This window comes from Erpetoichthys calabaricus, chromosome 16, assembly GCF_900747795.2.
Source record: "Erpetoichthys calabaricus chromosome 16, fErpCal1.3, whole genome shotgun sequence".
In the NCBI taxonomy this organism is placed as follows: Eukaryota; Metazoa; Chordata; class Cladistia; order Polypteriformes; family Polypteridae; genus Erpetoichthys; species Erpetoichthys calabaricus.
The window spans coordinates 11,155,189-11,181,558 of NC_041409.2; the positions used below are offsets into that span (position 1 = coordinate 11,155,189).

Sequence of the window (26,370 nt, forward strand, 5' to 3'; positions counted from 1 at the left end):
CACCACACGATAAACGTCTTTGTGAAATTAAAACTAGTTATAAACTTAGCCCACGGAGTGTTCAGAACTTTAAAAATATCTTTGTTATACATGTTTAATTATGCCATCCATTCAGGGTTGCGCCCATCCCTGAACGAGTCGCCAGTACATCGCACGGTGAATACGAGCAAAACATACACTAGCAGGGTCAATATAGCATAACAAAACTCCACATCCTACATGACTTTGAAAGGAAACTGAAGCACGCCGAGTAAACCCACCAGAAAAACATGCAAATGCAAGGCAGGGTACATCCGAGACACCCTTGCTGTGAGGCATCAGTGCAACCTCCATGCCGCCGTGCCCCCACATGATTAATGCATGCTTTAATGCATTTCACCATGAAAATTATATCAAGTATTTATCTTAGCATTCTAAATGTTCAGAGAGCAGGAATATCATGAAGTGAATGTATTCTATGTGGCGATCGCTGCCGGCGCCTCCACTTAGTGCAAGAGGAAGTCAGTTTAAGAAGCTCGGGGAACACTTAACACAAAGCATTTAATGTGCTATATAACTTATGACGGGGTTTGAGAAAATCTAGTAAATTAAATATTCATTTTATGATGAAGTTTAGTTTACGATGTTCTACTTTAATGACAAATTTCGAGAATAAAGTCAACATGTCGACTTTATTCTCGTCATAAGCGTCGAGATTAAAGTGGAAATGTCAAGAATAAAGTCAACATGTCATCACAGTATTATACAGTACCCAGGTAAATTACACTGTATTGAAAACAAATAAAACAAGTACAGCTTGGCTTGCAGTATTACCAGGAGTATAGAAACAGTATTTACACATTTGAACATAATGGTCCACATCCGACCTTTTAAAACCAAAGTATCTCCAGGAAACGGACGTGATTCCTTTTTTTCGGCAAAAGTTCTTTTGTGTCATTATGTTCAACTTTATCGTCAGTTTCAGTTTCGGAATGTTCTCTGTCCATTTTCACCGCGCAATACCTACACTACCACTACCTATTTAGTGGAATAGCAGTGAAAAAGATCCCCTGTGCAACAAATCTGTGTTTAGTGGTGTAGCAGTGAAAAAGGTCCCCACTTGAACAGTTTCCTGCTGCGCCACGTTCCGAATGTCGTTTAGGCAATTTAAACCGGTGTTGCGGTATAAGAAAAATCCTTATCATAAAAAAAATAAAAAACGGTTTTTGGTATGAACCGGTATACCGCCCAGCACTACCAGGAGCATACAAGGCTGTAGCAGCCCCACATATGGGCATGTCGGACCACATTGCAGTGGAGCTGATCCTAGCCTATACTCCCATGATCTGCAAGATGAAACCGACTACCAGATCAGTACAGTTATGGACTGAGGAGGCATCTTCAGCATTACAAGACTGTTTTGAGCATACTGACTGGGGAGTGCTCAAATCTAGAGGGATATACATCATCTGTCCTATCCTATGTGCAGTTCTGCACTGATGCTGCCCTGCCCACGAAGACCTTTAGGGTGTTTCCAAATCAGAAACCGTGGCTGGACAGTACGGTGAGTTATCTGCTTAAAGCCCGGGATGCAGCATATAGGTCAGGCAACAGGCTGGCATATAGCAAAGCCCGAATAGAACTAAAAAAAAAAAAAGGAATAAACCTGGCAAAATACAGATACAAACAATGTATCGAGGAGTATTTTGATAACAACGACCCACAGAAAATGTGGAGAGGCTTAAAGACCATAACAGATTATAAGTGCAGCGATAAGCAGGTCAGCTATGACCCTAGTCTCCCTGACACCTTAAACAGTTTCTTTGCACGCTTTGATGCATCTAGCAGCAGGGAGACTATACATTTCCCTTGGCTGGAGGAGCAGCATCAGCCTCTAGTCCTGCAACTACACCAAGTGAGGTCCACCCTGAGGAGGATCAATACCAACAGAGCTGCAGGATCAGATAAGGTGTCGGGTAAGACACTGAAACTTTGTGCTGATCAATTGGCAGGAGTCTTTCTGGACATTTTCAACCTTTCTTTACAACTTGCAATGGTCCCTGTCTGCCACAAATCCTCCACTATTGTGCCAGGGCCTAAAAAATCAGCGGTCACCTGCCTTAATGATTACCGCCCTGTGGCTCTGACCCCAGTAATAATGAAGTGCTTTGAGAGAATCCTCCTACAGTACATCAAGGATACCATCCCTGCTGGATTTGACAACCATCCGTTCGCCTATAGGAGGAACAGATCTACAGAGGATGCCGTCTCAATAGCACTTCACACAGCCCTGACTTATCTGCAGTGCCCTAACACTTATGTTATGATGCTATTCGTCGATTTTAGTTCAGCGTTTAACACCGTAATCCCAGACAAGCAGGTACAAAAGCTTCATAATCTGGGTCTGTCCAAATCGTTGTGTCTCTGGATCAGGGACTTTCACATCAACAAGCCTCAGGTGGTTAGAATTGGAGATCGTACATCAGCCACACTGGTTCTGAACACAGGTACGCCACAGGGCTGTGTGCTCAGCTCAGCACTCTTCACGTTATTTACGCACGATTGCTCTGCCATCCATGCCACAAATATGGTTGTGAAGTTTGCAGATGATACGACCGTGGTGGGTCTCATATCAGACAATGATGAGACTCGCTACAGAGAGGAGATACAACACCTAGCACTATGGTGCTCAGCCAACAACCTCATCTTGAACACCAGCAAGACCAAAGAGGTCATTGTGGACTATAGGAGGACCAGAAGAACAGAACATGCTCCTATATTCATACATGAGGAGGCTATAATGTATGTGGACAATATCAAGTTCTTGGGTATCCACATCACATTGGATCTGACCTGGTCTTTGAACACATCTCACTTGGTAAAGGCGGCCTAACAAAGGCTCTTCTTCCTCAGGAAGATGAGACGTGCTGGATTCTCCTTTCGGCTGCTAACAAACTTCTACAGATCCGCTATAGAAAGCATTCTCTGTCACAGTATGACAGTGTGGTATGGCAGCTGCACAGCACAGGACAGGAAGGACTTGGCACAGGTGGGGACAACAGCACAGGGCATCGTGGGAAGTCCTCTCCTAGACCTGGACTCTTATATGCTGGAAGGGTGCAGAAGAGGGCCAAATGTATAGCTGCGGATCTCACCCATCCGGGAAATGGACTGTTTGTACCACTGCCTTCAGGAAAGCGGTACAGAAACATAAAAATACATCCAGCAGACTGAAAGACAGCTTTTTCTCCAGAGCTGTGATGTTTATCTGCCCCTGCTGATACACACACTTACATCTACCCCTAACCTGCCCCCCTGTAGACATGCACACGCACTTTCCCTCATAATAAAACACACACTCGTATTCCTCCCCTGCAGACCCAAGCACACAGATCACTGGTCTCCGCAGGCGTACTACCTCAGGAAAAGTCTGGACTTGATGATGGTTTATTGCTGCTGTCTTTTATACTTATTATGTTCATTACATTATTTATAGTGTATTGTGTATTTTAAGTATTCTGCCATGAAGCCGAGTCCTACCAACAAAAATTTCATTATGTGTATGTAAAATGACAATAAAGAATTCTTTTTATTTATTTTTTTAATTTTATCAATTTTATTGTATTCATTCCATACAAATAGATCCATTTATAGAAAAAAGGATTGAAGACAAATCAAACCACACCCTTGAGAAGGAGAACATGGCCAAAGGAGAATTGCTAAGGGCTTTTTAATTGGGCAAAAATAAACAAGGAAAAAAAAATATAAATAAATAAATAAATGGAGAAAGAAAAGAAATGCAGAAATAATTATTTCTTCTTATTCTAAAATATTATTGATTAGAACCTTCCAGGTTTTGAAAAAATTCTGTACAGATCCTCTAACTGAGAATTTGATTTTTTCCAATTTCAAATACAGTAATCCCTCGCTACTTCGCGGTTCACTTTTCGCGGATTCACGACTTCGCGGATTTTTAAATACAAGTGATTGCCCGCCTATCGCGGAAGTTATGTTCCAGACCCATCAGCAACAGGAGAAAATCCGTGATATAGAAAGACCATATAAATAAACATTTTTTTAGTTTAAGCCTTAAAATACCCATCCCACATGCTTTAAACACATGTAAACTTATAAAACACACTTTGTTAACACATATGATATGTGGATGTCGGGCTAAGGATATGAGTAACATCTCACTATTATAAAACATTTTAACTTCACGCAAGACAAGACAGTGAGACAGGAAAATTGGTGATGTACACCTAAAAGCCTGATTGTACAGGCTTTTAAATTATTGACACGCAGAGCGACAAGCAGCACAAACCCAGCACAAAGTCCACTTCTCCTTAGCGTTCATTCAGCTCCCCACCCCCTTGACAATGCGAAGTGGCAGGAGCCTATTGCGCTTCCGGGGAGGGGGGTGGGTTTGAGCGAAGGTGCGTTCAGCTCTCACACACCCACACACACACACACTCCTCGAGCAGAGCGACAAGCAGGCATTTTGGCAGAAGCAGCACAAAGTCCATTTCTGCTCAGCCTGAGTTCAGCTGCCCCCCTTCACAAAGCGAGTGCAGACACATTGACGTCTGATCGCTGCGTGCAGGCAGTGTTCAGTGTTGGTCTGAGGTGTTTAAGAATGTAGAAAGTGTTTAAGAGCATAGGAAGTGTTTATAAGAGTGTGGGAAAGGTTAACAAGAGAGTGAGAAAGGTTTATAAGAGTGTGGGAAGGGTTTATAAAGCCTTAAAATATGTATAAATAATAAAATAAATATAGGTCGCTACTTCGCGGATTTCACCTATCGCGGGGGGGCTCTGGAACGTAACCCCCGCGATAGGTGAGGGATTACTGTAATATAAAACATTGGTTTCCCACTGACTTATCAGAGGAGAGTTAGGATTCTTCCAATTTAACAAAATAAGTCTGCGTGCCAAAAGTGTAGTGAATGCAATCACAGTTTGCTTGTCCTTCTCCACTTCAAGTCCATCTGGAAGAACACCAAACACAGCTGTTAATGGGTTAGGAGGGATTGTGATACCAAGGCTGTCTGAAAGGCACTTAAAAATTTTGTTCCAAAATTATGTTAATTTGGTGCATGCCCAAAACATGTGCCCCAGTGAGGCAGGAGCTTGGTTGCAGCGTTCGCAGGTTGGATCTTGCCCTGGAAACATTTTGTACAGTTTTAAGCGAGACAGATGAGCTCGATATATAATTTTTAGTTGAATAATTCTATGCTTTGCGCATATGGAGCTCAAGTGAATTCTCTGCAATGCTACCTTCCACTCCTTTTCTGATATATTAATTAAGAGACCTTTTTCCCATTGTCCTCTTGGATCTTTGAAAGGAAGGGACTCTTAACATAATTTTATATAATGCGGAAATGGTGTCTAATTCCTCGAAATTGAGCAGTATTTCTTCCAGCATGGTGGAGGGTATGAGATGAGGAAAATCGGGCAGTTTATGTTTATCAAAGTTTCTAATTTGAAGATAGTGAAAGAAATGTGTAGCTGGGAGGTTGAATTTGGAATGTAATTGTTCAAAGGATGCAAAGATATTGTCTATATAAAGATCTCTGAGCAATTTAATCCCAAATCTTTTCCAGGTATTAAAAACTGGATAAGTTTGCGAGGGTTGAAAGAGGTGTTTCTCCTGCAGGGGTGCCACAGATAAAAGATTTTCCATCTTAAATTGCTTTCTAAATTGGTTCCATATTCTGAGTGAGTAAAGCACAATTGGGTTATTAGTATATTTGCGATAACTTGCATTTATTGGAGCGCAGAGCAGGGAGTATAAAGAAGTACTACAGGATTTTACTTCTACTGCAGACCAAGCTTGTGTATGTTCATTTATTTGTGTCCAGGTTTTTATGGCTTGTATGTTTGCTGCCCAGTAATAAAACTGAAAATTAGGTAGAGCCATGCCACCTTCTGGACAATAAAGAATTCTATCTATCCATCCACCCATCCATTATCCAACCCACTATATCCTAACTACAGGGTCACAGGGGTCTGCTGGAGTCAATCCCAGCCAATACAGGGTGCAAGGCAGGAAACAAACCCCGGGCAGGGCGCCAGCCCACCACAGGGTGTGCACACACACACACATCAAGCACACACTAGGGGCAATTTAGAATCGCTAATGCACCTAACCTGCATGTCTTTGGACTGTGGGAGGAAACCGGAGCACCTGGAGGAAACCCATGCAGACACGGGGAGAACATGCAAATTCCACGCAGGGAGGATCCGGGAAGCGAACCCGGGTCTCCTAACTGTGAGGCAGCAGCGCTACCCACTGCACCACCATGCCACCCCTCTATCTATCTAATGTCAAAAGAATATACTAAGAAACCATGACAAACCAAAAACAAAGATTGTTTTAAAAAACAATATTAAAAACAAAATAAAACAAAAAAAAATACCTCTTTGTTTGAGCCAAGGTTTATTGATCCGATTTGTATTACACAAAATAGACTTGTTCCTTGTTACAAGAAGTTATATGCATTAGTCTTAACATCCATATTTTTGAGATATAGTAGAAAAATAGATTACCTGGGGAAAACACAGACAAACTTGAAAACGTTTTAGGTCTATCCCAAGTGCTCTGCCAATGTGCTGTGCCTGTAACAGTGTCCATGAGAAGTACCCATGTCAGTATCCTAACTACATGCCTAATCTATTTCAGCCTCTTCCACTAGATATACAGAGAGATAGGGGTTCTCTTCTGGGGCTTCTCCTTGGGATTAATAAAGTATCTATCTATCTATCTAGCATTACCGAGCTCCTCACCTTATCACAGAAGGTGAGTCCAGCAACCTCTATCTATCCATCCATCCATCCATCCATCCATCCATCCTGCATTACTGAGCTCCTCACCTTATCACAGAAGGTGAGTCCAGCAACCTTGCACATGATTTTCATTTTGTCTTGATCACTGATGTGTGCCATTTGACCCTGGTATTTGCAGAATTGCTTAATAATATAACATCAAGTTTTATTAACTTAAACAAATTTGGTGTTGTATTGCATTGCTCATAGTATAGTTGTGCTTGAAAGTTTGTGAACCCTTTAGAATTTTCTATATTTCTGCAGAGAAAAGCCAAGCAAAATGACACCTTTTATTGGCTAACTAGAAAGATTACAATATGCAAGCTTTCGAGGCAACTCAGGCCCCTTCTTCAGGCAAAATGTATAAATATGACCTAAAATATCATCAGATTTTCTCAGGACTCAAGTCCTAAAAGTAGATAAAGAGAAACCAGTTAAACAAATGACAAAAATATTATACTTGGTCATTTATTTATTAAGAAAAATGATTGAATATTACATATTTGTGAGTGGCAAAAGTATGTGAACCGTTGCTTTCAGTATCTGGTGTGACGCCCCTTTGCAGCAATAACTGCAACCAAATGTTTCCGGTAACTGTTGATCAGTCTAGGACACCGGCTTGGAGGAATTTTAGCCAATTCCTCCGTACAGAACAGCTTTAACTCTGGGATGTTGGTGGGTTTCCTCACATTAACTGCTTGCTTTAGGTCCTTCCACAACATTTTGATTGAATTAAGGTCAGGACTTTGACTTGGCTATTCCAAAACATTAACTTTATTCTTCTTTAACCATTCTTTGGTAGAACAACTTGTGTGCTTAGGGTCGTTGTCTTGCTGCATGACCCACCTTCTCTTGAGATTCAGTTCATGGACAGATGTCCTGATATTTTCCTTTAGAATTCTCTGATATAATTCAGAATTCATTGTTCCATCAGTGAAGGCAAGCCGTCCTGGCTCAAATGCAGCAAAACAGGCCCAAACCATGATACTACCACCACCACGTTTCATAGATGGGATAAGGTTCTTATGCTGGAATGCAGTGTTTTCCTTTCTCCAAACATAATGCTTTTCATTTAAACCAAAAAGTTCTATTTTGGTCTCATCTGTCCACAAAACATTCTTCCAATAGCCTTCTGGTTTGTCCACGTGATCTTTAGCAAACTGCAGACGAGCACCAATGTTTTTTTTGGAGAGCAGTGGCTTTCTCCTTGCTACCCTGCCATGCATTGTTCTTCAGTGTTCTCCTGATGGTGGACTCATGAACATGAACATTAGCCAATGTCAGAAAGGCCTTCAGTTGCTTGGAAGTTACCCTGGGGTCCTTTGTGACCTCGCCGACTATTACATGCCTTGCTCTTGGAGTGATCTTTGTTGGCCGACCACTCCTGGGGAGGGTAACAATGGTCTTGAATTTCCTCCATTTGTACACAATCTGTCTGACTGTGGATTGGTGGAGTCCAAACTCTTTAGAGATGGTTTTGTAACCTTTTCCAGCCTAATGAGCAACAACAACTCTTTTTCTGAGGTCCTCAGAAATCTCCTTTGTTCGTGCCATGATACTCTTCCACAAACATGTGTTGTGAAGAGCAGACTTTGATAGATCCCTGTTCTTTAAATAACACAGGGTACCCACTCACACCTGATTGTCATCCCATTGACTGAAAACACTTGACTCGAATTTCACCTTCAAACTACAGTGGACCCTTGACTTACGAACTCAATTCGCTCGTGAGGACTGGTTGTAACTCAAGTTGGTTGTAAGTCAAGACTATTTTTCCCCATAAGAAATAATGGAAATGCCCTTAATGTGATCCGAACCTCCCACAGCAACACTTACTTAACTTTTTTTAATAAAAAGGGTTGTATAATGTGCATAATTTACCAAGAACACCAATAATTTTTCTAATGTATTAACCAAAAAGTTATAAAAAGTGCCTAGCCTACCAGAAACAACAATTTCATACTGTACTCATCATTTAAGTTGACATCTTTGGCTTGCAGGAAGGGAGGAGGAGGAGGAGAATGAAATGGAAGGTGGTTATTGTTTGGAAGAAGCTATACAATTCTTTTCTTTATAAAATTGTTGAGATGGTGGATTTCGACATGCTGTACATATTAGAGAGATCAGTCACACGAACGCCACTCTCATATTTCCACACAATTTCCTTCTTCCTTTCGATTGCGATTGCTTTCTTTACCTTCTCTTTCTTCCTTAGCAATTATCGAAATAAATTATATAAATCACCGCACTGACCAAAATTACGTCCACAAACACATGTATCTGGGCTGTGACTGTTACAAATGCTCTCGGCTGTTTGTTTACAATTGCACAAGCGGATACATGTGACCGCATTCGGGTTGTAACGCAAGACGTTGGTCGTAATTCAAAACAAAAATATTGGTCGTAAACCAAGTTGTTCGCATGTCAGGCCGGTCGTATATCAAGGGTCAACCGTAAGTGCTAATCCTAGAGATTCACATACTTTTGTAATATTCGATAATTTTCCTCAATAAATAAATGACCAAGTATAATATTTTGTCTCATTTTTTTAACTGGTTTCTCTTTATCTACTTTTAGGACTTGAGTGAAAATCTGATGATGTTTTAGGTCATACTTATGCAGAAATATAGACAATTCTAAAGTGTTCACAAACTTTCAAGCACAACTGTAAATGTGCAGAAAGTAAAATAGATGGTTTTATAGTAGACTTTCCAAGACAGTAGACCCACTAAATAAACAGAGAACTGGCTGGTCATATTGCACCCTACAAATATATAAGAATGCAGGATGAGAATCATTTGAGATTTTCTGATCAAGTTCTGACTGTGGTTAAGATCCTTCGACAAAGGCTGCTAACCTTGGACAGCTCACTGTTTAATAACTGTATTCTATAAAAAAATAACTATTGCATTTTTACAAAAAGCCTACTTGTCTGGTAGAGGGTTGTTTAATTAAATCCAATATGTGTTTTACAAAACATAAATGATCAAGTTTAAGTTAAACTACAATGTACCATATTGTTAAAGCAGCAGGCAGAGCCAATTGAGTTAATTAAAGGTCTGTGGGACATCTACTGTATATACAGACCGTATCCTAACAAGCTTGGTCAAAACTTTAATGTGTCTGCTCACTGTCTCTTGAAAAAAAAAATCCATTTTAACAGTCTGACACGTGTAAGAAATCTGGAGCACAGAATGAAACAAAGTGAATGTTCACTTGTACCTTCTATAATAATGTTCTTTAAAAGTGCAGAGTGAATCAACAACAGCTAAAATGAATTCCAGATATACAGTATCAAATATTCAGTAGGTAAGTAATGTTCTTTTCTATTTTATTGTTAGTTAAATAGTCTTTGTGATAAAACCAAATTGCACCTTACCAACTAAATTCTCATTATAATTTATCCTGAATTTAACCATGAACCTGTGAAGGTTTAATGTTTTATGACAAAAATAACCTTATAAGCTGTGCTATCAAGCACTTTGTCAGTCAACAGTCTTCATTTGGCATCTGAAGAGCTGACTCATTATATAGTAATACTGGATAAACTGGCATAGCTACAAACAAGTCTTACAGTGTGTCTTGTCTTAAAGCAATGCAAGTAAATTAGTGTCAGCTTATCCGGTTGACTCCCTCTTCTTATTGTTATTATGTGTACCCATCTCAGTAAATATACAGCTCACATAACATCATGGATGATTTATCCAAGACAAATATAGCCTTGTGAATCCAGACGTGATCGTCAAATGAGAATACACATCTAGGGGCAACCTGTCAGAAAAGTATGTAGTGAATAGTGTAGAAATCTGCCCCTGAAAAGGCTACACTCCCAGGGTTTCTTACTAAACACCTGCCTCCCAATTTTCTATAGTTCCTACACCTTAAACCTTCAGTGTCCCATTCCTACTCATGTATTAGAAAAATATGTAAAATAAGTGTGGACAGACGGGGAGAGAGAAATAAAAACTATTGCGTCACTATATGGCATAACAGCAGGAAACAGAATTTAGATAAGCATGGTAGTCTATGTATATCCATCCATTATCCAACCTGTTATATCCTAACACAGGGTCACGGGGGTCTGCTGGAGCCAATCCCAGCCAACACAGGGCGCAAGGCAGGAATAAATCCCTGGGCTGGGCGCCAGCCCACCGCAGTAGTCTATGCATATATTTTGTGTTAAAATGCAGCAAATATATTCTGGAATGGCAAGTTTGCATTTCCAATTAGACATTATTATAAACTTGCTTTATTTAATTACACATGCCTGCTAAAGATGAATGTTGTGTAACCTCGTCAACAGTTCTGCTGGAGTGGTGTTAGTGTCATTAGGCATATTTACTGATCTGCATGTCTGGCTCTTCATCATCAGGTCTCTCAATGGCAGTTCTTTTTACGGGGTATCACACCCTGTTTATTACAAAAGAATATTTTTCAATTTCTATTTTCACAAATGTAACTGCCAATTCTTTCAATCTAACATCCAACATTATTGTCATAACTGTGAGCAACTGATACAAGGTTTTGTTAACTTTTACCATAGTCCATTGATATCTTCAAATACCAATGTATAATCTGATTTTACAAATACAGTTTTCCCTTGCAACAAGGTGTGTTCATTTTTAACATATGCAGTGTGCTCTCCATACATGCTACACAAATTTTTATGTTTAAAAGAGGCCTTCGTAGAGGCTATAGATAGTTCATTGCATTCAATAGTTTGCTCTCTGTTGGACCGATTAAACAAGAGAAACAGCACTCTTTGTAGTTCAAAATCACTGATCATACTTTGACCACCAGCTTTTAATAAGCATTGGATTGATTGAGAAATATAAGACTCAGTGATGCATCTCAATGGTCTCATCCAATTTTAAGCAAAATTCACTCAGTTGTCTCCAGACATATATATTATATGAATAATATATATTATAAGGTAAATGAAAAGGTCAAGAGTCAAATGAAGAAGGCAAGTCAACAGATCAATAGTCTTTTTCAATGCCCAGTTATGCCCTTAGCATTAACATATGCATTTTGTTCTATTGTGTTTAACCTTCCCAGCAACTCATGTCACCCCAAGGAAAAAATACGCCAAGTTACAAATCCAAGTGAAATAAGTTGATAGGTAATTCCTGTAGGATTGGATCCACTGTATTTAAATGGAAAAAAACATATGCTGCTGGAAGATTAAATGTGGAATATGATCGTTAAAAAACTCAAAAAAGATTACCAATATATAGATCTCTAAACATCATAATTTCTATAAATTTAACAGACTAAATACTGCATAGGTTAAAGAAGGGTGAAGTAGTTGATTATCATGTACGGGGGGGGGGGGGGCAACAGATAAGAGATTATATTATAATATATACACACATGGAAGGGACAGAAAGATTAATGCACAATGCGCAGTACCAGGGTTATCAACTGGGCATTGTACCCTAATGGATTATCAAGGACATCAAAACTGGTGCAAGTCCCAGCAAGGCTGATGGTTTTTTGTTTTGCTTGTCTATTTAGTTCTTATACTTATTCTTGTAGATTATTTGATCTAATAAATGCACCAACTTTTTGGTATTACTCTGGATATGAAGATGTGCCCCCAGGGCCCCACTCCTATCAGTAATGGTAGGCTGTTAGGATTCCAGGTTTTCCAGGAATCCTAACAGCACACAGAAGATATCTATTCAAATAAATGTCAAGTAAAGAAAGTTTGTTGAAAAAATAGCCAATTTGGAAATGTCAAAGGAGGTTTATACACACAAAATCCTTATATTCCAGCTTTTTAGCTAAAATGATTTGCTCAATACAAAATTCCAAATATAAAACATCTTGATCTCTCATTGTCTACTTAAACCACAACATTAGATAAATTGGTTAAACAAAAACTGACAAATCTGATTCTTTTGCAAAATGCAAAGGCAAATAAATACAGTAATCCCTTGCTATATCGCGCTTTGACTTTCACGGCTTCACTCTATTGCGGATATTATATGTAAGCATATCTAAATATATAATGTGGATTTTTCGTTGCTTCGTGGGTTTCTGCTTGGACAATGGGTCATTTTACTTCTGGTACACGCTTCCTCAGTTGGTTTGCCCAGTTGATTTCATACAAGGGACGCTATTGGCGGATGGCCGAGAAGCTACCCAACCACAGCACGCAGTTAAGTTCCTGTGTGCGGACTGGCTCAGCAACGGAGCGCAGAATTCGATTCCGATGCGTTAACCAGGTAGTCTCGTCTCGCTCATTCAGCATCAACATGTTTCGCTGTGTACAGAGTTAACTTTTGTGCTCTTTTGTGTTTATCTTTGTGCATAGCCAAGCCCTTCGTTATGGCTCCAAAACGATCTGCTCCTGCTACTGCTTCAGGGGCCGTGCCCAAGCGCCAACGGAAGATGCGAACGATTGCTGAAAAGGTAAAAGTTTTCGATATGTTGAAGGAAGGGAACAGCTACACCGCTGTAGGATGCCATTATGGCATCAATGAGTCCAGGAAAAGAATATAAGATCTACGGCCGCAGTGTCCTTTAACCAGGGAGCAAAACTAGTTGTAAGTGGACGTAATAAGGCGGTAGTCCGGATGGAATCTGCTTTAGGGATTTGGATTGAAGACTGCCGGAAGAACAACAACAGCGGTGCTACACAGTTGCCTGACGAGGCTCCTTTAGAAGAGCTGTAACGCTCTCCTTTGTTGTGCAGTAAAATTAAACTCATCGTTATTGGTCAAGTCGTGTCATTGTTGGTGAGTAACCATAATTAATTTTCTACGTTCAGTACTTACTACAGTATATACGTTTAGTGTCACTGTACACACATTTTACTGTATACAATTTTTCTTGCATTGTATGTATTTATTGCTGGTGGCCTGTCTATCGTAATGGCTGTAACATAACGTAACATATGTAATATCGGAGACGCTCGATATCTTATCTATAATATTTAGGTTTTACTGTATATAAAGTGTGTTTACATACATGTTCAACGGATCTTACCTAATATCTAAGAGAATACAAAGGGTTTATGCTGTATAACTGTGCAGGAAATGTTTATAAGAGTGTGGGAGAGTTTATAAGGACTTAAAATATATAAAAAATAACCATATAAATATATGGTTTTTACTTTCGCAGGGGGGTTCTGGAACGTAACCCCCGCGATAGGTGAGGGATGACTGTACTATCTATAGGGAAGCGTGACATTCACCAAAATGAGAAAAAAAATCAAAATATCACAAACTTAAGCATTTTTACTAGTAATAAAATCAAATCAAACATTTGAATATGAGGCAAATTATAAAAATACATGGGTGTGCTTACCTTACTGCAGATGCTCGGCTTCCAATAGGGTTGATTGGCAGTGGTCTGATGTCGGCAAATATCCCTCGACTTAGCATGCGAGTTCCATTCTGAATTACTCCCTGAGGGACTGAAGAAAAAGGAAAATATGCAAAGCTAATGTTAATCTTTTCACTGTAAATTTCATGAATGTGTTAGTATTCTGATAACTGCTGTTTTGTCAATCACTGATTTATGTATCACAATTTCACAAATATTTTAGTCTTCTGCTAACCACGGTATCCAATCCATGTATACAGGCATCAGTTGCTCTTGCTCTCCATCTTTCTTATAGTTAATTTCTCTTACCATATGAACAGTTGTAGAACTTTGATCCCACTTAAGAAACATTCAAACTTTAAGAATTTAATAAGTTAGTACTACCACTGATATAATAGTATTATTTTTGACCTGTTAAAATCTGTACAGTGCAGCAAAGGCTAAATATGCTTGTGTTGAAACACCAACAATTGTTATCAGCAACGCAGAAACAAACAATAAATAAAAATAACAAATATGGCCAAGTATCTCAGAATATCTGAATTCTTCATCTAGATAGAGTGCTCTTTCAAAAGATCAAGGATCAATTAATAATAATAATAATAATGCAAACAATATCTGGAGAAAAACCAAGCACATCTGTTACTATTTCTAGTATTTCATACAATGCACTGTATAGTGTATGTCATATGCTGGACAATAATCAATTTCTCTGCAATGACACATGGAGACATAGTATGGTAAAAATGCTGCTTTACATCATCCAGAACATTCCTCTGTGAGCCCTTCATTGTATTCTTTGTTATTTTTCGCAGACAGAAATTCTGGTTTTGAAAAACTAACTAATACAATCTACACTGTGTATGTGCTAAAATATCAAACAAAGCAAACATGTGTAGCAAGTAGAATGACAGTGATTTTTTTATATATAAAATTCAAACAATTAAATTATTGTAAGTTTTCACCAAACAGCTCAAGTTTTATTTGTAGTTTCTTTTTAAAGATTAAATTACACAGCTTATATTAATTACCCACTTTGAACAGCCCATACAAAAAAAAAAAACCTGTTACCTAAAAGTATTTTCTTAAAGCATATTTTGAAAAAATTTCACGTCTACATGCATTTCATGGCAAATTTTATTCCATAAACTAGTGCAATAACAGTTGCTCATCTTAAGCTTGATAACTGCAAGAATCTTCAACTTCATACTCAGCATTGTTGATGATTAGAAATACACTATTTACTTCCACTTCATAACTGGCTTCTTTTTTTTTTTTTAAGGTTAATAATAAACAATTTACTGGACTCATTTAATAAACACTAGCACTGAAAAACAGATTTAACAGTGTCAACAATGTCAAAACCCAAAGAGATCAAGCTTGTTTTTTTTTCTTTTTAGTTAAAACACCATGTGGAAATTAAACTGTGAATGTTATAACAAGAAGCTAAAAATAATGAACAAGTCAAAAATAATTAGTATTGTTAGGCTTAATTTTATAATAACGTAAGCTAATCTCAGACTCCAAAATAAAACAAACACTTTTTCCCACTGTGGCTTACAACTGCAGTCAATAGGGCATAAGAACAAATATGAAATAAATATTCTCCAACTTACAAAACATGTCCACTTTACACTGGTAAAGCATTCTGTTTCTGAAAATATGCTCTCTAACTTTCTGATATACATATGTTTACGGCAACAAAACAAATTAAAAAATAATTTCTACCAGAGATTATTGGCAAAACCTTTCTTGAAAGAACAGGTTATGTGTCCTCTTAGTCACCCTGAACTACTAGACTGGGTAGTTTTTATGTAAAAACATCCTGTGTGAGAGATGCCTCAAAGATAATTGAAGTGCTGTAGTGTAAAATATAATTTTGAAGGAAAACACTCTTGACCATAGTTACTTATCCCAATGTCTTTCTGCTATAATGAACAAGATAATCACATACTCCGACTGGAAAAAAAAAAAAAAAAAAAATGAAGGGTCTATATGGTTACTATCAGCCCTATTTCAGAAACCCTGATACTTAAAAGATATGGTGATAGTAGTAGCTATAATATTTGCATAATAAATCTAAATGAAGGCTTATGGAAAACGCATCTATGACTTTAACTTATTCCATGAAAAGTGGACTATTGGTTTTTCTGGCTTCTTTCAATTTTTACTTCACATACTGGAAAAATATCTTTAGAACTTCATGAAAGATCACAGCTGGAAAACTGTCAGTGTAATTAACACAAATGAGGGCCTTGAATGACAAAGCAGGTTTGCTGCCAGCCACGTCTATGTTTTGTAATAGCATTAGCATTAAGTTATACTCTTTGCAGCCAAGGCACACATCCTCAGCAGCCATTATTTTTAATGGAATATAAAAAATAAAAATACAGAAATGCTACTTGCCTGCATAATGCCTCACTGTGACTGTAATTGCTAAGTCATAAGTTTTCTTTTTTTTTAGTCATTCTACTGTATGTTCAGATCATTGTGTGTGTGTGTGTGTGTATATATGAAAAAATAATGCCTCAAAGAAAAGAAAAGGCTGCTAACACTGTGTGCTGACAAACCAAACACAGGAGATGTTTCACTGCTGACCAACAACAGAACAGAAGACAAAAAGACATTGACGCACATGCCACAGCAAGATGTAGGCCGGAATACATAGCCATTCAGCAAAGTGCTGGCACTCTGTCCTATCAACACGCCATGATAAACGCCCAATACAGATTAAGATCCCAACAAACATGCTCATGTCTTCTTGAACACAAAAGGATCTTTTCTACCACCCACTGCTAAAACAAATTACAATTGGTTTTATAGCCATTTCAATGTTTTCTAGATAAGCACTACTTCAGAAAGTTGGATCTCAATGTCCTCACACTGGGACTTTATTTTTTTAGATGGGGGTGTCTATGTTGCCAAAAAGGAAACATTCCTTACTCTAACTCCACAAAAAGTACAAGAAAAAAGTATTTGGGGCATGTTCCTACGTTTCACATAATCTAAGCCGCAACATTTTGCCAACCACCATGCACTTGAGTCAAGCATGGACTCCATTTTACAGTGTACACTGAATGAGAGAATATAATCTGAAACTCACAGCCTTCCATTTTAAAAAGGCCAACACAGTTGTCCACCTGAATATTGCTATTCACTTCACATTACAAATCAAGAGCATTGACTGGTGGTAAATGGTAAATATGGACTGAAAAAAAAAGAAGGAAAAAAGCAAAGTAAGAGTCGGCATTAAGCTGCGATGGTAAAGAATGAACCTTGTTGCTTTTTTAGAATGTGATAAAAAGAGATCACCTGAAGACACTGTTTCTCAACGAGTAAATGTAATTAACTGTTTATTTTTTTGAATATTAGACATTTATTCAAACCTACTGTATAATAAGACAGTACTATTCAACTCTAAGAAGAATACAAACAACCACCACAAACATATGTCATACAGGTTCTACAAGTTAAAAAGTAATTCCTCACCTCATTTATGCAAGACCAACACTGTTAAAACACACAATACTTCAAGCTTTTGGTTTAACATTTCATCACATTTTTCCATTGGTTCATCTTTGTGTTTTCCATGCATTTTTCTCCCCCCCCCCCAATAACAGTTCTTTTGTTTGTGACTTCCACATTACACAACCTCTGTGCTTTCCATTCCTTTTGACTTGAGGATGAAACACACACATGTGCAGTATCCAGAGATTCTTATTTTTCAGATCTATTGGAGCCTCTATTGAAAATCCTCCATGTGGTGCCTAAGTGTTCAAGAGTCATATTAAAATGTATCATATTGGTGGACTTCGCCCTTTTTGATTCCCTTTTATTTAAGGACTGAAGGTCTCTGCATGCTCTACTACTCCATATAATAATTAAAAGAATTTATATATATTGCATCTTTCATACCATGGAATGTATGCTCAGTGTGCTCTACACAAAAATAAAACACAGTATCAATTACTGTTAATATACACTATATAAAGGATAAAAGACACCATTAGGATGCTACTGAAACAACAAGAAAAAAATAAACTACAAAAACATATATAAAAAACTGTAAAGATTCTAAAAACCATTATAGATTTTTTTTCAGAAAATAATCACATAGTTTATTTTAAGAACAGGTATTGCTGTGGTCATATAGCAACAGAGGAGAGGAAAACCAAAAGCTTTAGGATGGCAACACCTGGAGAAAATAAAGCAATGGAAGTCCACAGCTTTCAAAAGTCCAAATAAACAAATTGTTGTCAACAATGACCAAATGGCCATCTTGTATTTCCTGGCCATTTTACATGAGGGCTATAAGAACTTGACACAAAAGAAACGAAGGTGGCATCTTTTGTGACTAAAACATCAGTGAACAGCCTATTATTAATCTAGTTTTGCTTCTTGCATATATGCTTCCAGTAGTTAAAACATGTATTATGACTTCTGATTTCACTTTAATATAAAATGCACAACAGTGTATCTGTGTTTTTCACAAACTGAGAAAATGTATTAAATAAACCATCAAAATATAATGATCAGTGTTTTATGTTACAATGTTTGGTTGTTAGTGTCAATAGGACATGGAAACTTTCAAGCATGAGTTCTCAATGATTCTCACCAGCTGAAGTTCCTGAAATATATATTTAGCCTTAAGGTATGACCCTTAGTTTAAAGGGGCCATGAAATGTGGTTCAAAAGTGCACAGCACCATACCACATGTGAAAACAGTCATTCCTGTTGTATTAAATTTAACTAAAATTAAAAACACTACAATGAAATGTTAAACTAAGCAAAATTCAGATCATTACCAAAAAATATCCAAATGTGCAGATGTAGTGTTTTTTATATTTGCCACAATTGCAACACATAGCCTTCTGCCATTAGAAATGCCTGATCAGATTTCAGATTTTAGATGGATATTATTTCAGGGTACTTCTTAATTATGTTAAATAAATTCTGCTGCTGGCTTCAATACAACTTTGAATGTCACATAAAAATAAATAATTAAAAGGATAAAACAAATTTTAATCAGTCTCTAGTTTGCTTGCAGAAGTGGAATTCAGGGTTTTCTAAACTCAAAAGATTTTCAGAAGGCTTTCAAGAAACAAGGCTAATTAAAACAAAAAAGTTGCAATTGTCTATAGTATGCAGTGCAAGGATATTAAATCACATAGTAGCAAGAGTACTAAAAAAATAATCTTTTAAATGGATCCAAAAGTATACTTCTAAATGATGCAGAATGTCTACTTTGAATATAAATACCACAGATATGACATATCTATCTATCTATCTATCTATCGTTGTTGAAAAAAATAAATGAACAAAATATTTAGGGATAAGCAGGTACATCAATGTTGTTTAAGGTGAAATGCATGGACAAGAAAAGATAAACCGATTAGGGTGGAACAAACCTACAAAGGATCGAGGAACTCCTAAAAATAAATTATCTTTTGGAAATGTATTTCAAATTTTAGAAAGTTGTAAAAAAAAACCCAAAAAAACCAAAAACAAACACTATTCCTTCATTTCAACAAATGTTTTAATTTACTATATGCAAATAGTATCATGCTCAAGGTGGCAAAGATTATATATACATACAAAGATTATATATACCTCTTCCTTGCAATCTTGTGGTCTGCCACAGCAATGATTCTAAGCCACTGGTGATCTTCTAATCTGAAGATGGGAGCTAAAGCAGATCTCACGACTCCTATCTTGTGTGCCTGAGTGCTATAGTAACAGCTCCTATTTTGAATGAAGTCTTAAGAATGTACCTACCTTCTCTATACAGTAATAAAGCACATGCATTTTCCTTGGAAATCTTGGCTTACCTTCCTGTTTTTCGTGACCTAAGACTGACAGTATCTATATAAAAAAGTGCTTATTAAACTACAAAAATGTTTTATTTGAAAATGAGACATCAGATGTAACTTTTTTGTGTTTATGGAAATATGGGTACGAATACAGAATGAAAACCGAGATGTTAGATGCAACTTTTTTTTTTATAGAAATATAAACTTGTTTCTAATTTTTTTTCTTTCAGTTCCTAACATCTGACCTTTAACTCTGTCTTCTATTTTTTTTTTTTGATCTGTCAAAATTGTTGACTGTGTTGAAGGCATGATTCAGAATTCTTTTCACCATGTCATTTTTTTTTATTCCAGAAACAACTTTTTCAAGGGTTGTTAATTTAGCTTAAAACTAACGCCGTTTCTCACTTTTTTTGTTCATCACAAAGAAAACTTTGACAAGCGCTACGAAACTCGAAAAGCACAGTATTCGCATACGACAAAACTACTCACGAGGACACTTGGTGGAACACTGACTCAGAATTCAGTTACATTATATGTCTCACCTATACTCTTAGCGAGCCTCACCGAATCTACCTGAGACTGGAAAATTCACAACAGACTGACACTTTCTTTTGGTGTAATAACAGACAGCCTGTTGCAGGTTTCCCAAGACTTGGCGAAAATGCAGGCATGGCATTAAGTATTTTTTGCATTGCAGTATCATCTTCATTGGCCATTTTTGGGTGAAAAAACGTTTGTTATACTGAAATTTACGTTTTGTTAAAACAAAATCCATTAAGCATGATGTTGTATGAATGTTTGTCTGGACCAACAAAATGTATTTGTTGTTCTGAAAATTTTGCTACTTCAGTATTCGCTATAATGGGACTTGACCTGTATATCAAAGAATGCTCTCAAAAATATTTAAGAAGGCATTTTTGGTGCGTTCACTATTGGCAAAATTAGTCACATCTGGAGCATATGCCTCATTTTTCTGTCATTGACTTTTGTAAATGTGCTTTAAGACCCACTAAAGACCTAATTTTCAGGTCTTTAAGTGAAGAATCACACTTCACTGTTGCTTTAAGGATGTGAATAGTGATGAGTGAACTCTGCTGAATTCCCATCACCTTAAGTTTGATGAAAACATGGAAATATTTGAAAATTTGGATGAATTTGGCAAAATGCCTTAAAGTGCAGAATATTTTGGCAAAATGCAAATTTATTCATTTAGAAAACCTATAAAATGTCTGCAATATATTTTAAGAAGTATTTTACAATGAAAGTGGACAAAAGCCCCTCCATTATTTCTTTTCCTTGAAACGAATTAATCTATATCTGGTTAATTATGTTGCTAATGCTTTTTTTTCTCCCCAGAATGTTGCAAAAGTGAATGCTTTTTTTCCATTTTTAATTTTAATTGCTTCATTTGAAAAGCAAATGCTGAAGAAACACACAATACCTTAATCTAAACAAGTCTCCTTAAATATTTTCAGGTGGGTGCTGCCAAATAGGCCCTTATTATTGAAATGATCTAAATTACTTACTTGTGGGGTCTGTAACAGCAACCAAAACAAAAAAAAGCAAAAACAAACTTACTACCAGACCATGCAGATATGCATTAGACTTATAGTGTGTTGTTAGTTAAGCAACAAGAATACTGCTCAAAAAGTTAAAAACACTCTTAATAATGATTGCACACAACAAAAGAATTCAATAACAATTAAAACACTGTAGGAACAACAAAATTAAATGTTGCCATTATTCCACGGTGATTACTGTAACAATTTCATCATCATAGAAAGAAAAATATACTGCTAAACTAAAATTCCATGAAGTCAGACTGATGGAGCTATCTTGAGAAATCCAATATTCAACACATTGCCAAGAACATACGACCTCCTTCTTGTAGATTCAATTCATGTCATGTCATTGGCAAAAGACAGTTTTGGTGAAATGATTTCTAGTAACCATGAATACTCAACCACTTACCCACACAAACTGAGCAAGGTCTTTCTCACTTCAAGCATAATAAGAGGAAAAAGAACCTTTATCTGTATGCATGTTTCAATAAACTTTAACTGGAGATATGGAACAGGTTTTTTCTCCATTTTGCACGACCAGTTAGCCGAGTACATAATATTAAAGCTAATAATAGTTACTTCACAGCATGGAGTCATCAACTGGAACTATTCACAACATTCAAATTCATTAGAACCACTGAGAATACAAAAGGACAACTTGCTTGGAAACAGATGCTTTTGCTTGCAGAAAAAAAAAAAGTTTTTTTTTGTTTTATAATAGAATTGGTTAGAGCTGCTATCTTATTGGTCCAGGATCCTGGGTTTGAATGCCAAGACTAGTCAATAATCATGCAGAGCAAAACAAATGTAAACTTTTACCCAACCAAAAACATGTAAATTCACTGAACCCGAGTTAAACTTTTGACTTTGTCACTGAACTTTTCCTGTATATGTAAGTATACAGTGTGTGTGTGTTTGTGCATACAGTGGGGCAAAAAAGTATTTAGTCAGCCACCAATTGTGCAAGTTCTCCCACTTAAAAAGATGAGAGAAGCCTGTAATTTTCATCATAGGTATACCTCAACTATGAGAGACAAAATGAGAAAAAAAATCTAGAAAATCACATTGTCCGATTTTAAAGAATTTATTTGCAAATTATGGTGGAAAATAAGTATTTGGTCACCTACAAACAAGCAAGATTTCTGGCTCTCACAGACCTGTAACTTCTTCTGTAAGAGGCTCCTCTGTTCTTCACTCGTTTCCTGTATAAATGGTACCTACTTGAACTCGTTATCAATATAAAAGACTCCTGTCCACAACCTCAAACAGTCACACTCCAAACTCCACTATGGCCAAGACCAAAGAGCTGTCAAAGGACACCAGAAACAAAATTGTAGACCTGCACCAGGCTGGGAAGACTGAATCTACAATAGGTAAGCAGCTTGGTGTGAAGAAATCAACTATGGGAGCAATTATTAGAAAATGGAAGACATACAAGACCACTGATAATCTCCCTCGATCTGGGGCTCCATGCAAGATCTCACCCCGTGGGGTCAAAATGATCACAAGAACGGTGAGCAAAAATCCCAGAACCACACAGGGGGACCTAGTGAATGACCTGCAGAGAGCTGGGACCAAAGTAACAAAGGCTACCATCAGTAACACACTACGCCGCCAGGGACTCAATCCTGCAGTGCCAGACGTGTCCCCCTGCTTAAGCCAGTACATGTGCAGGCCCGTCTGAAGTTTGCTGGAGAGCATTTGGATGATCCAGAAGAGGACTGGGAGAATGTCATATGGTCAGATGAAACCAAAATAGAACTTTTTGGTAAAAACTCTACTCGTCGTGTTTTAGAGGAGAAAGAATGCTGAATTGCATCCAAAGAACACCATACCTACTGTAAAGCATGGGGGTGGAAACATCATGCTTTTGGGCTGTTTTTCTGCAAAGGGACCAGGACGACTGATCCGTGTAAAGGAAAGAATGAATGGGGCCATGTATCGTCAGATTTTGAGTGAAAACCTCCTTCCACCAGCAAGGGCATTGAAGATGAAACGTGGCTGGGTCTTCCAGCATGACAATGATCCCAAACACACCGCCCAGGTAACGAAGGAGTGGCTTCGTAAGAAGCATTTCAAGGTCCTGGAGTGGCCTAGCCAGTCTCCAGATCTCAACCCCATAGAAAATCTTTGGAGGGAGTTGAAAGTCCGTTTTGCCCAGCGACAGCCCCAAAACATCACTGCTCTAGAGGAGATCTGCATGGAGGAATGGGCCAAAATACCAGCAATAGTGTGTGAAAACCTTGTGAAGACTTAGAGAAAATGTTTGACCTCAGTCATTGCCAACAAAGGGTATATAACAAAGTATTGAGATGAACTTTTGTTATTGACCAAATACTTTTTTTCCACCATAATTTCCAAATAAATTCTTCAAAAATCAGACAATGTGATTTTCTGGATTTTTTTTCTCATTTTGTCTCTCATAGTTGAGGTATACCTATGATGAAAATTACAGGCCTCTCTCATCTTTTTAAGTGGGAGAACTTGCACAATTGGTGGCTGACTAAATACTTTTTTGCCCCAATGTATATTAATCACAATTAATCGCAAAATGTCACTCATTTAATTAATCGTTTTTAACCAAGGTGATTCAGTGATGTCTAGTAACTGGTGTTTTTCATATAAATCCCTGATAAGTAACACAATTGTCCCATGCGAAAGTAATATGTAAGAATTATCAGACCTTGCTGAATGATTTTTCTCAGTCCTATATCTTAAACTTTGTGTAGAGGTCAGCAGTCTGATGTGATCCATTTTGCAATACATAGTGGTAATTAATGCTTTAGATTTCGTTTCATTCATGTACATAACTCGAATTGTACATTCATGGATTATACTCTGCTGCAAATTTTGTTGCCTAACGTGAGTTTTTAGCAGTGGCACCATGCATTTTTAAGTGATACACTAAGGACACTGTACTTCTGTGATATTTATAAATTTTGCCCACACTAAGTTTACAAGTATCGACAAATTTGTCCTTAGAACTGTCTGGGAGAGCTTTAAATGAAAAGCAAACATTATAGATTTAACATTTTCTTTGTTAATAGAATAGCTTAACTTTGCCCCCCCCCCCAAAATGTTATACAATCTGGCCAGGGCTCCCACTAATTTAAACCCAACAAGATGAGCATGCTGCACAATTTTGTATGCCCTGTTTTAGCAAGAAAACCAGCAAATCAGCAGATTTGTTTGAAGCACATATAATGCCTACCCAAACAAAAAAAAACCTACAAGTTCTATGGACAACTCGCAATAAGATTCAAATGTGTGCCACGCAATGTGCCAATGACTACTTGCTCCAGCTCTGCTCCCACATCCAGATTGTAGCCAACAAAGTCAACATCAACAGGATGTACAATAGAATCAAGCTATGTGCTGGGTCCCATGCAGACAGAAAACTTACTGTCCAAGAACTCAGCAAGACCCTGGACTCCTTCACATCTGGCAAAGAACAGGGCGAAGATGGAATCACAGTGGCGGTCTGGAAATGCTGTTAAGGGCACCATCATCACTGAATTACAGGAAAACCTGTGCCTCTACTAGAGAGAAGGTTCAGTTCCACAAGACATGAGAGACGGTGACATTGTCACTTTTTACAAAAACAAAGGAGACAGCAGCGATTGTAATAACGACTGGGGCATTTCACTCCTCAGCACCACTGGGAAACTCTATGCTCAAGTTGCATGGAGAACGTTGCAAGTCCTTGCAGAGCGAGACTACCCTGAATCATAATGTGGATTCCATGCCAAACAGGTCAACAATGAACATGGATTTCACCCTCAGACAGCAGGGAATAAAGACTCTTCATTGCCTTCTTAGTTCTTACAAAGGCCTTTGACCTTGTCAGCAGAGACAGTCTCTTCAGAATCCTCCCTAAGATTAGATGCCCACCTAGGCTTCTAAGGCCATCATCAGATCATTCCACGAGGATATGAAGGGTACAGTGGATTTGATGGTTTAACATATGGTGCCTTCAACATACGAAGTGGATTAAAGCAAAGTTTCATTTTCATCCCCATACTGTTTGGGATTTTCTTCTCAGTTTTATTAGAGCATCCCTTCAGATCTTCTACAGAGGGCATCTACCTTTGCATAAGGTCATATGGAAAGCTCTTTCAAACATTCCAGGCTAAAACCAAGGTTCAGGTAAAGTGCCTGCATGACTTTTTGATGCAGTAATTACCACTCACTCAAATGATGACCTCCAGCTACTTCTGGTCTGCTTCAGTGGGGCTTATCATGACTTTGGTCTCATCATTTGTCTGATAAAAACACAGGTCATGGGGCAGGATGTGGACCATTTGCCCACCATCAAAATCTCCAACCATGAACTGTCCATGACTTTGTGTACCTGGGCTCAACCATCTCAGGCTCCCTCTCACTCGAAGCAGAGTTAAATAAATGTATCGGTATGGTTGTTATTACTACATCCAGACTAAACAAAGAAGTGTGTGGAGTAACGGCAGACTGACAGAACACACTAAGGTCCAAGTCTACAAAGCCTGTGTCATGAGTACCCTCCTTTAGGGCAATGAAACTTGGAAACTGCAAGGCAGGCACAAGCTAAAGCTCAATACTTCCACATGCACTGCCTCCAACTAATCCTTAACGTTTCAACGAAGTCGCAACAATGCCATCCTCAAGAGGGCTTAGATCAGTAGCACATACATCTTCTGAAGAAAAGACAGAGGCATAGGTTCAGACATGTCGCTTGGATGGGTATAGGCCTAATACCAAGGGACCTACTGCACAGTGAAGTGGTAAATGGGAAAAGGCCAGCTGGCTGACCACAGTTGTGATTCAAAGATGTCTGCAAGAGAGGTATGAAGGCCTTATGCGTAGACATGGACACATAGGAAATGATG

At 37.9% G+C, this 26,370-nt stretch overlaps 1 protein-coding gene across 6 annotated transcripts in view; it reads right to left on the minus strand.

The window, feature by feature from the left end:
• The window catches only part of foxn3 (forkhead box N3), a 287,971-nt gene that overhangs the window by 16,657 nt on the left and 244,944 nt on the right, over positions 1 to 26,370 (minus strand). For all 6 annotated transcript variants that reach the window (XM_028822123.2, XM_028822126.2, XM_028822120.2 and 3 more), the window contains one exon: positions 14,116 to 14,224. In XM_028822123.2, coding sequence (XP_028677956.1) covers positions 14,116 to 14,224 — 109 coding nt within the window. The remainder of the gene's footprint in view (positions 1 to 14,115; positions 14,225 to 26,370) is intronic.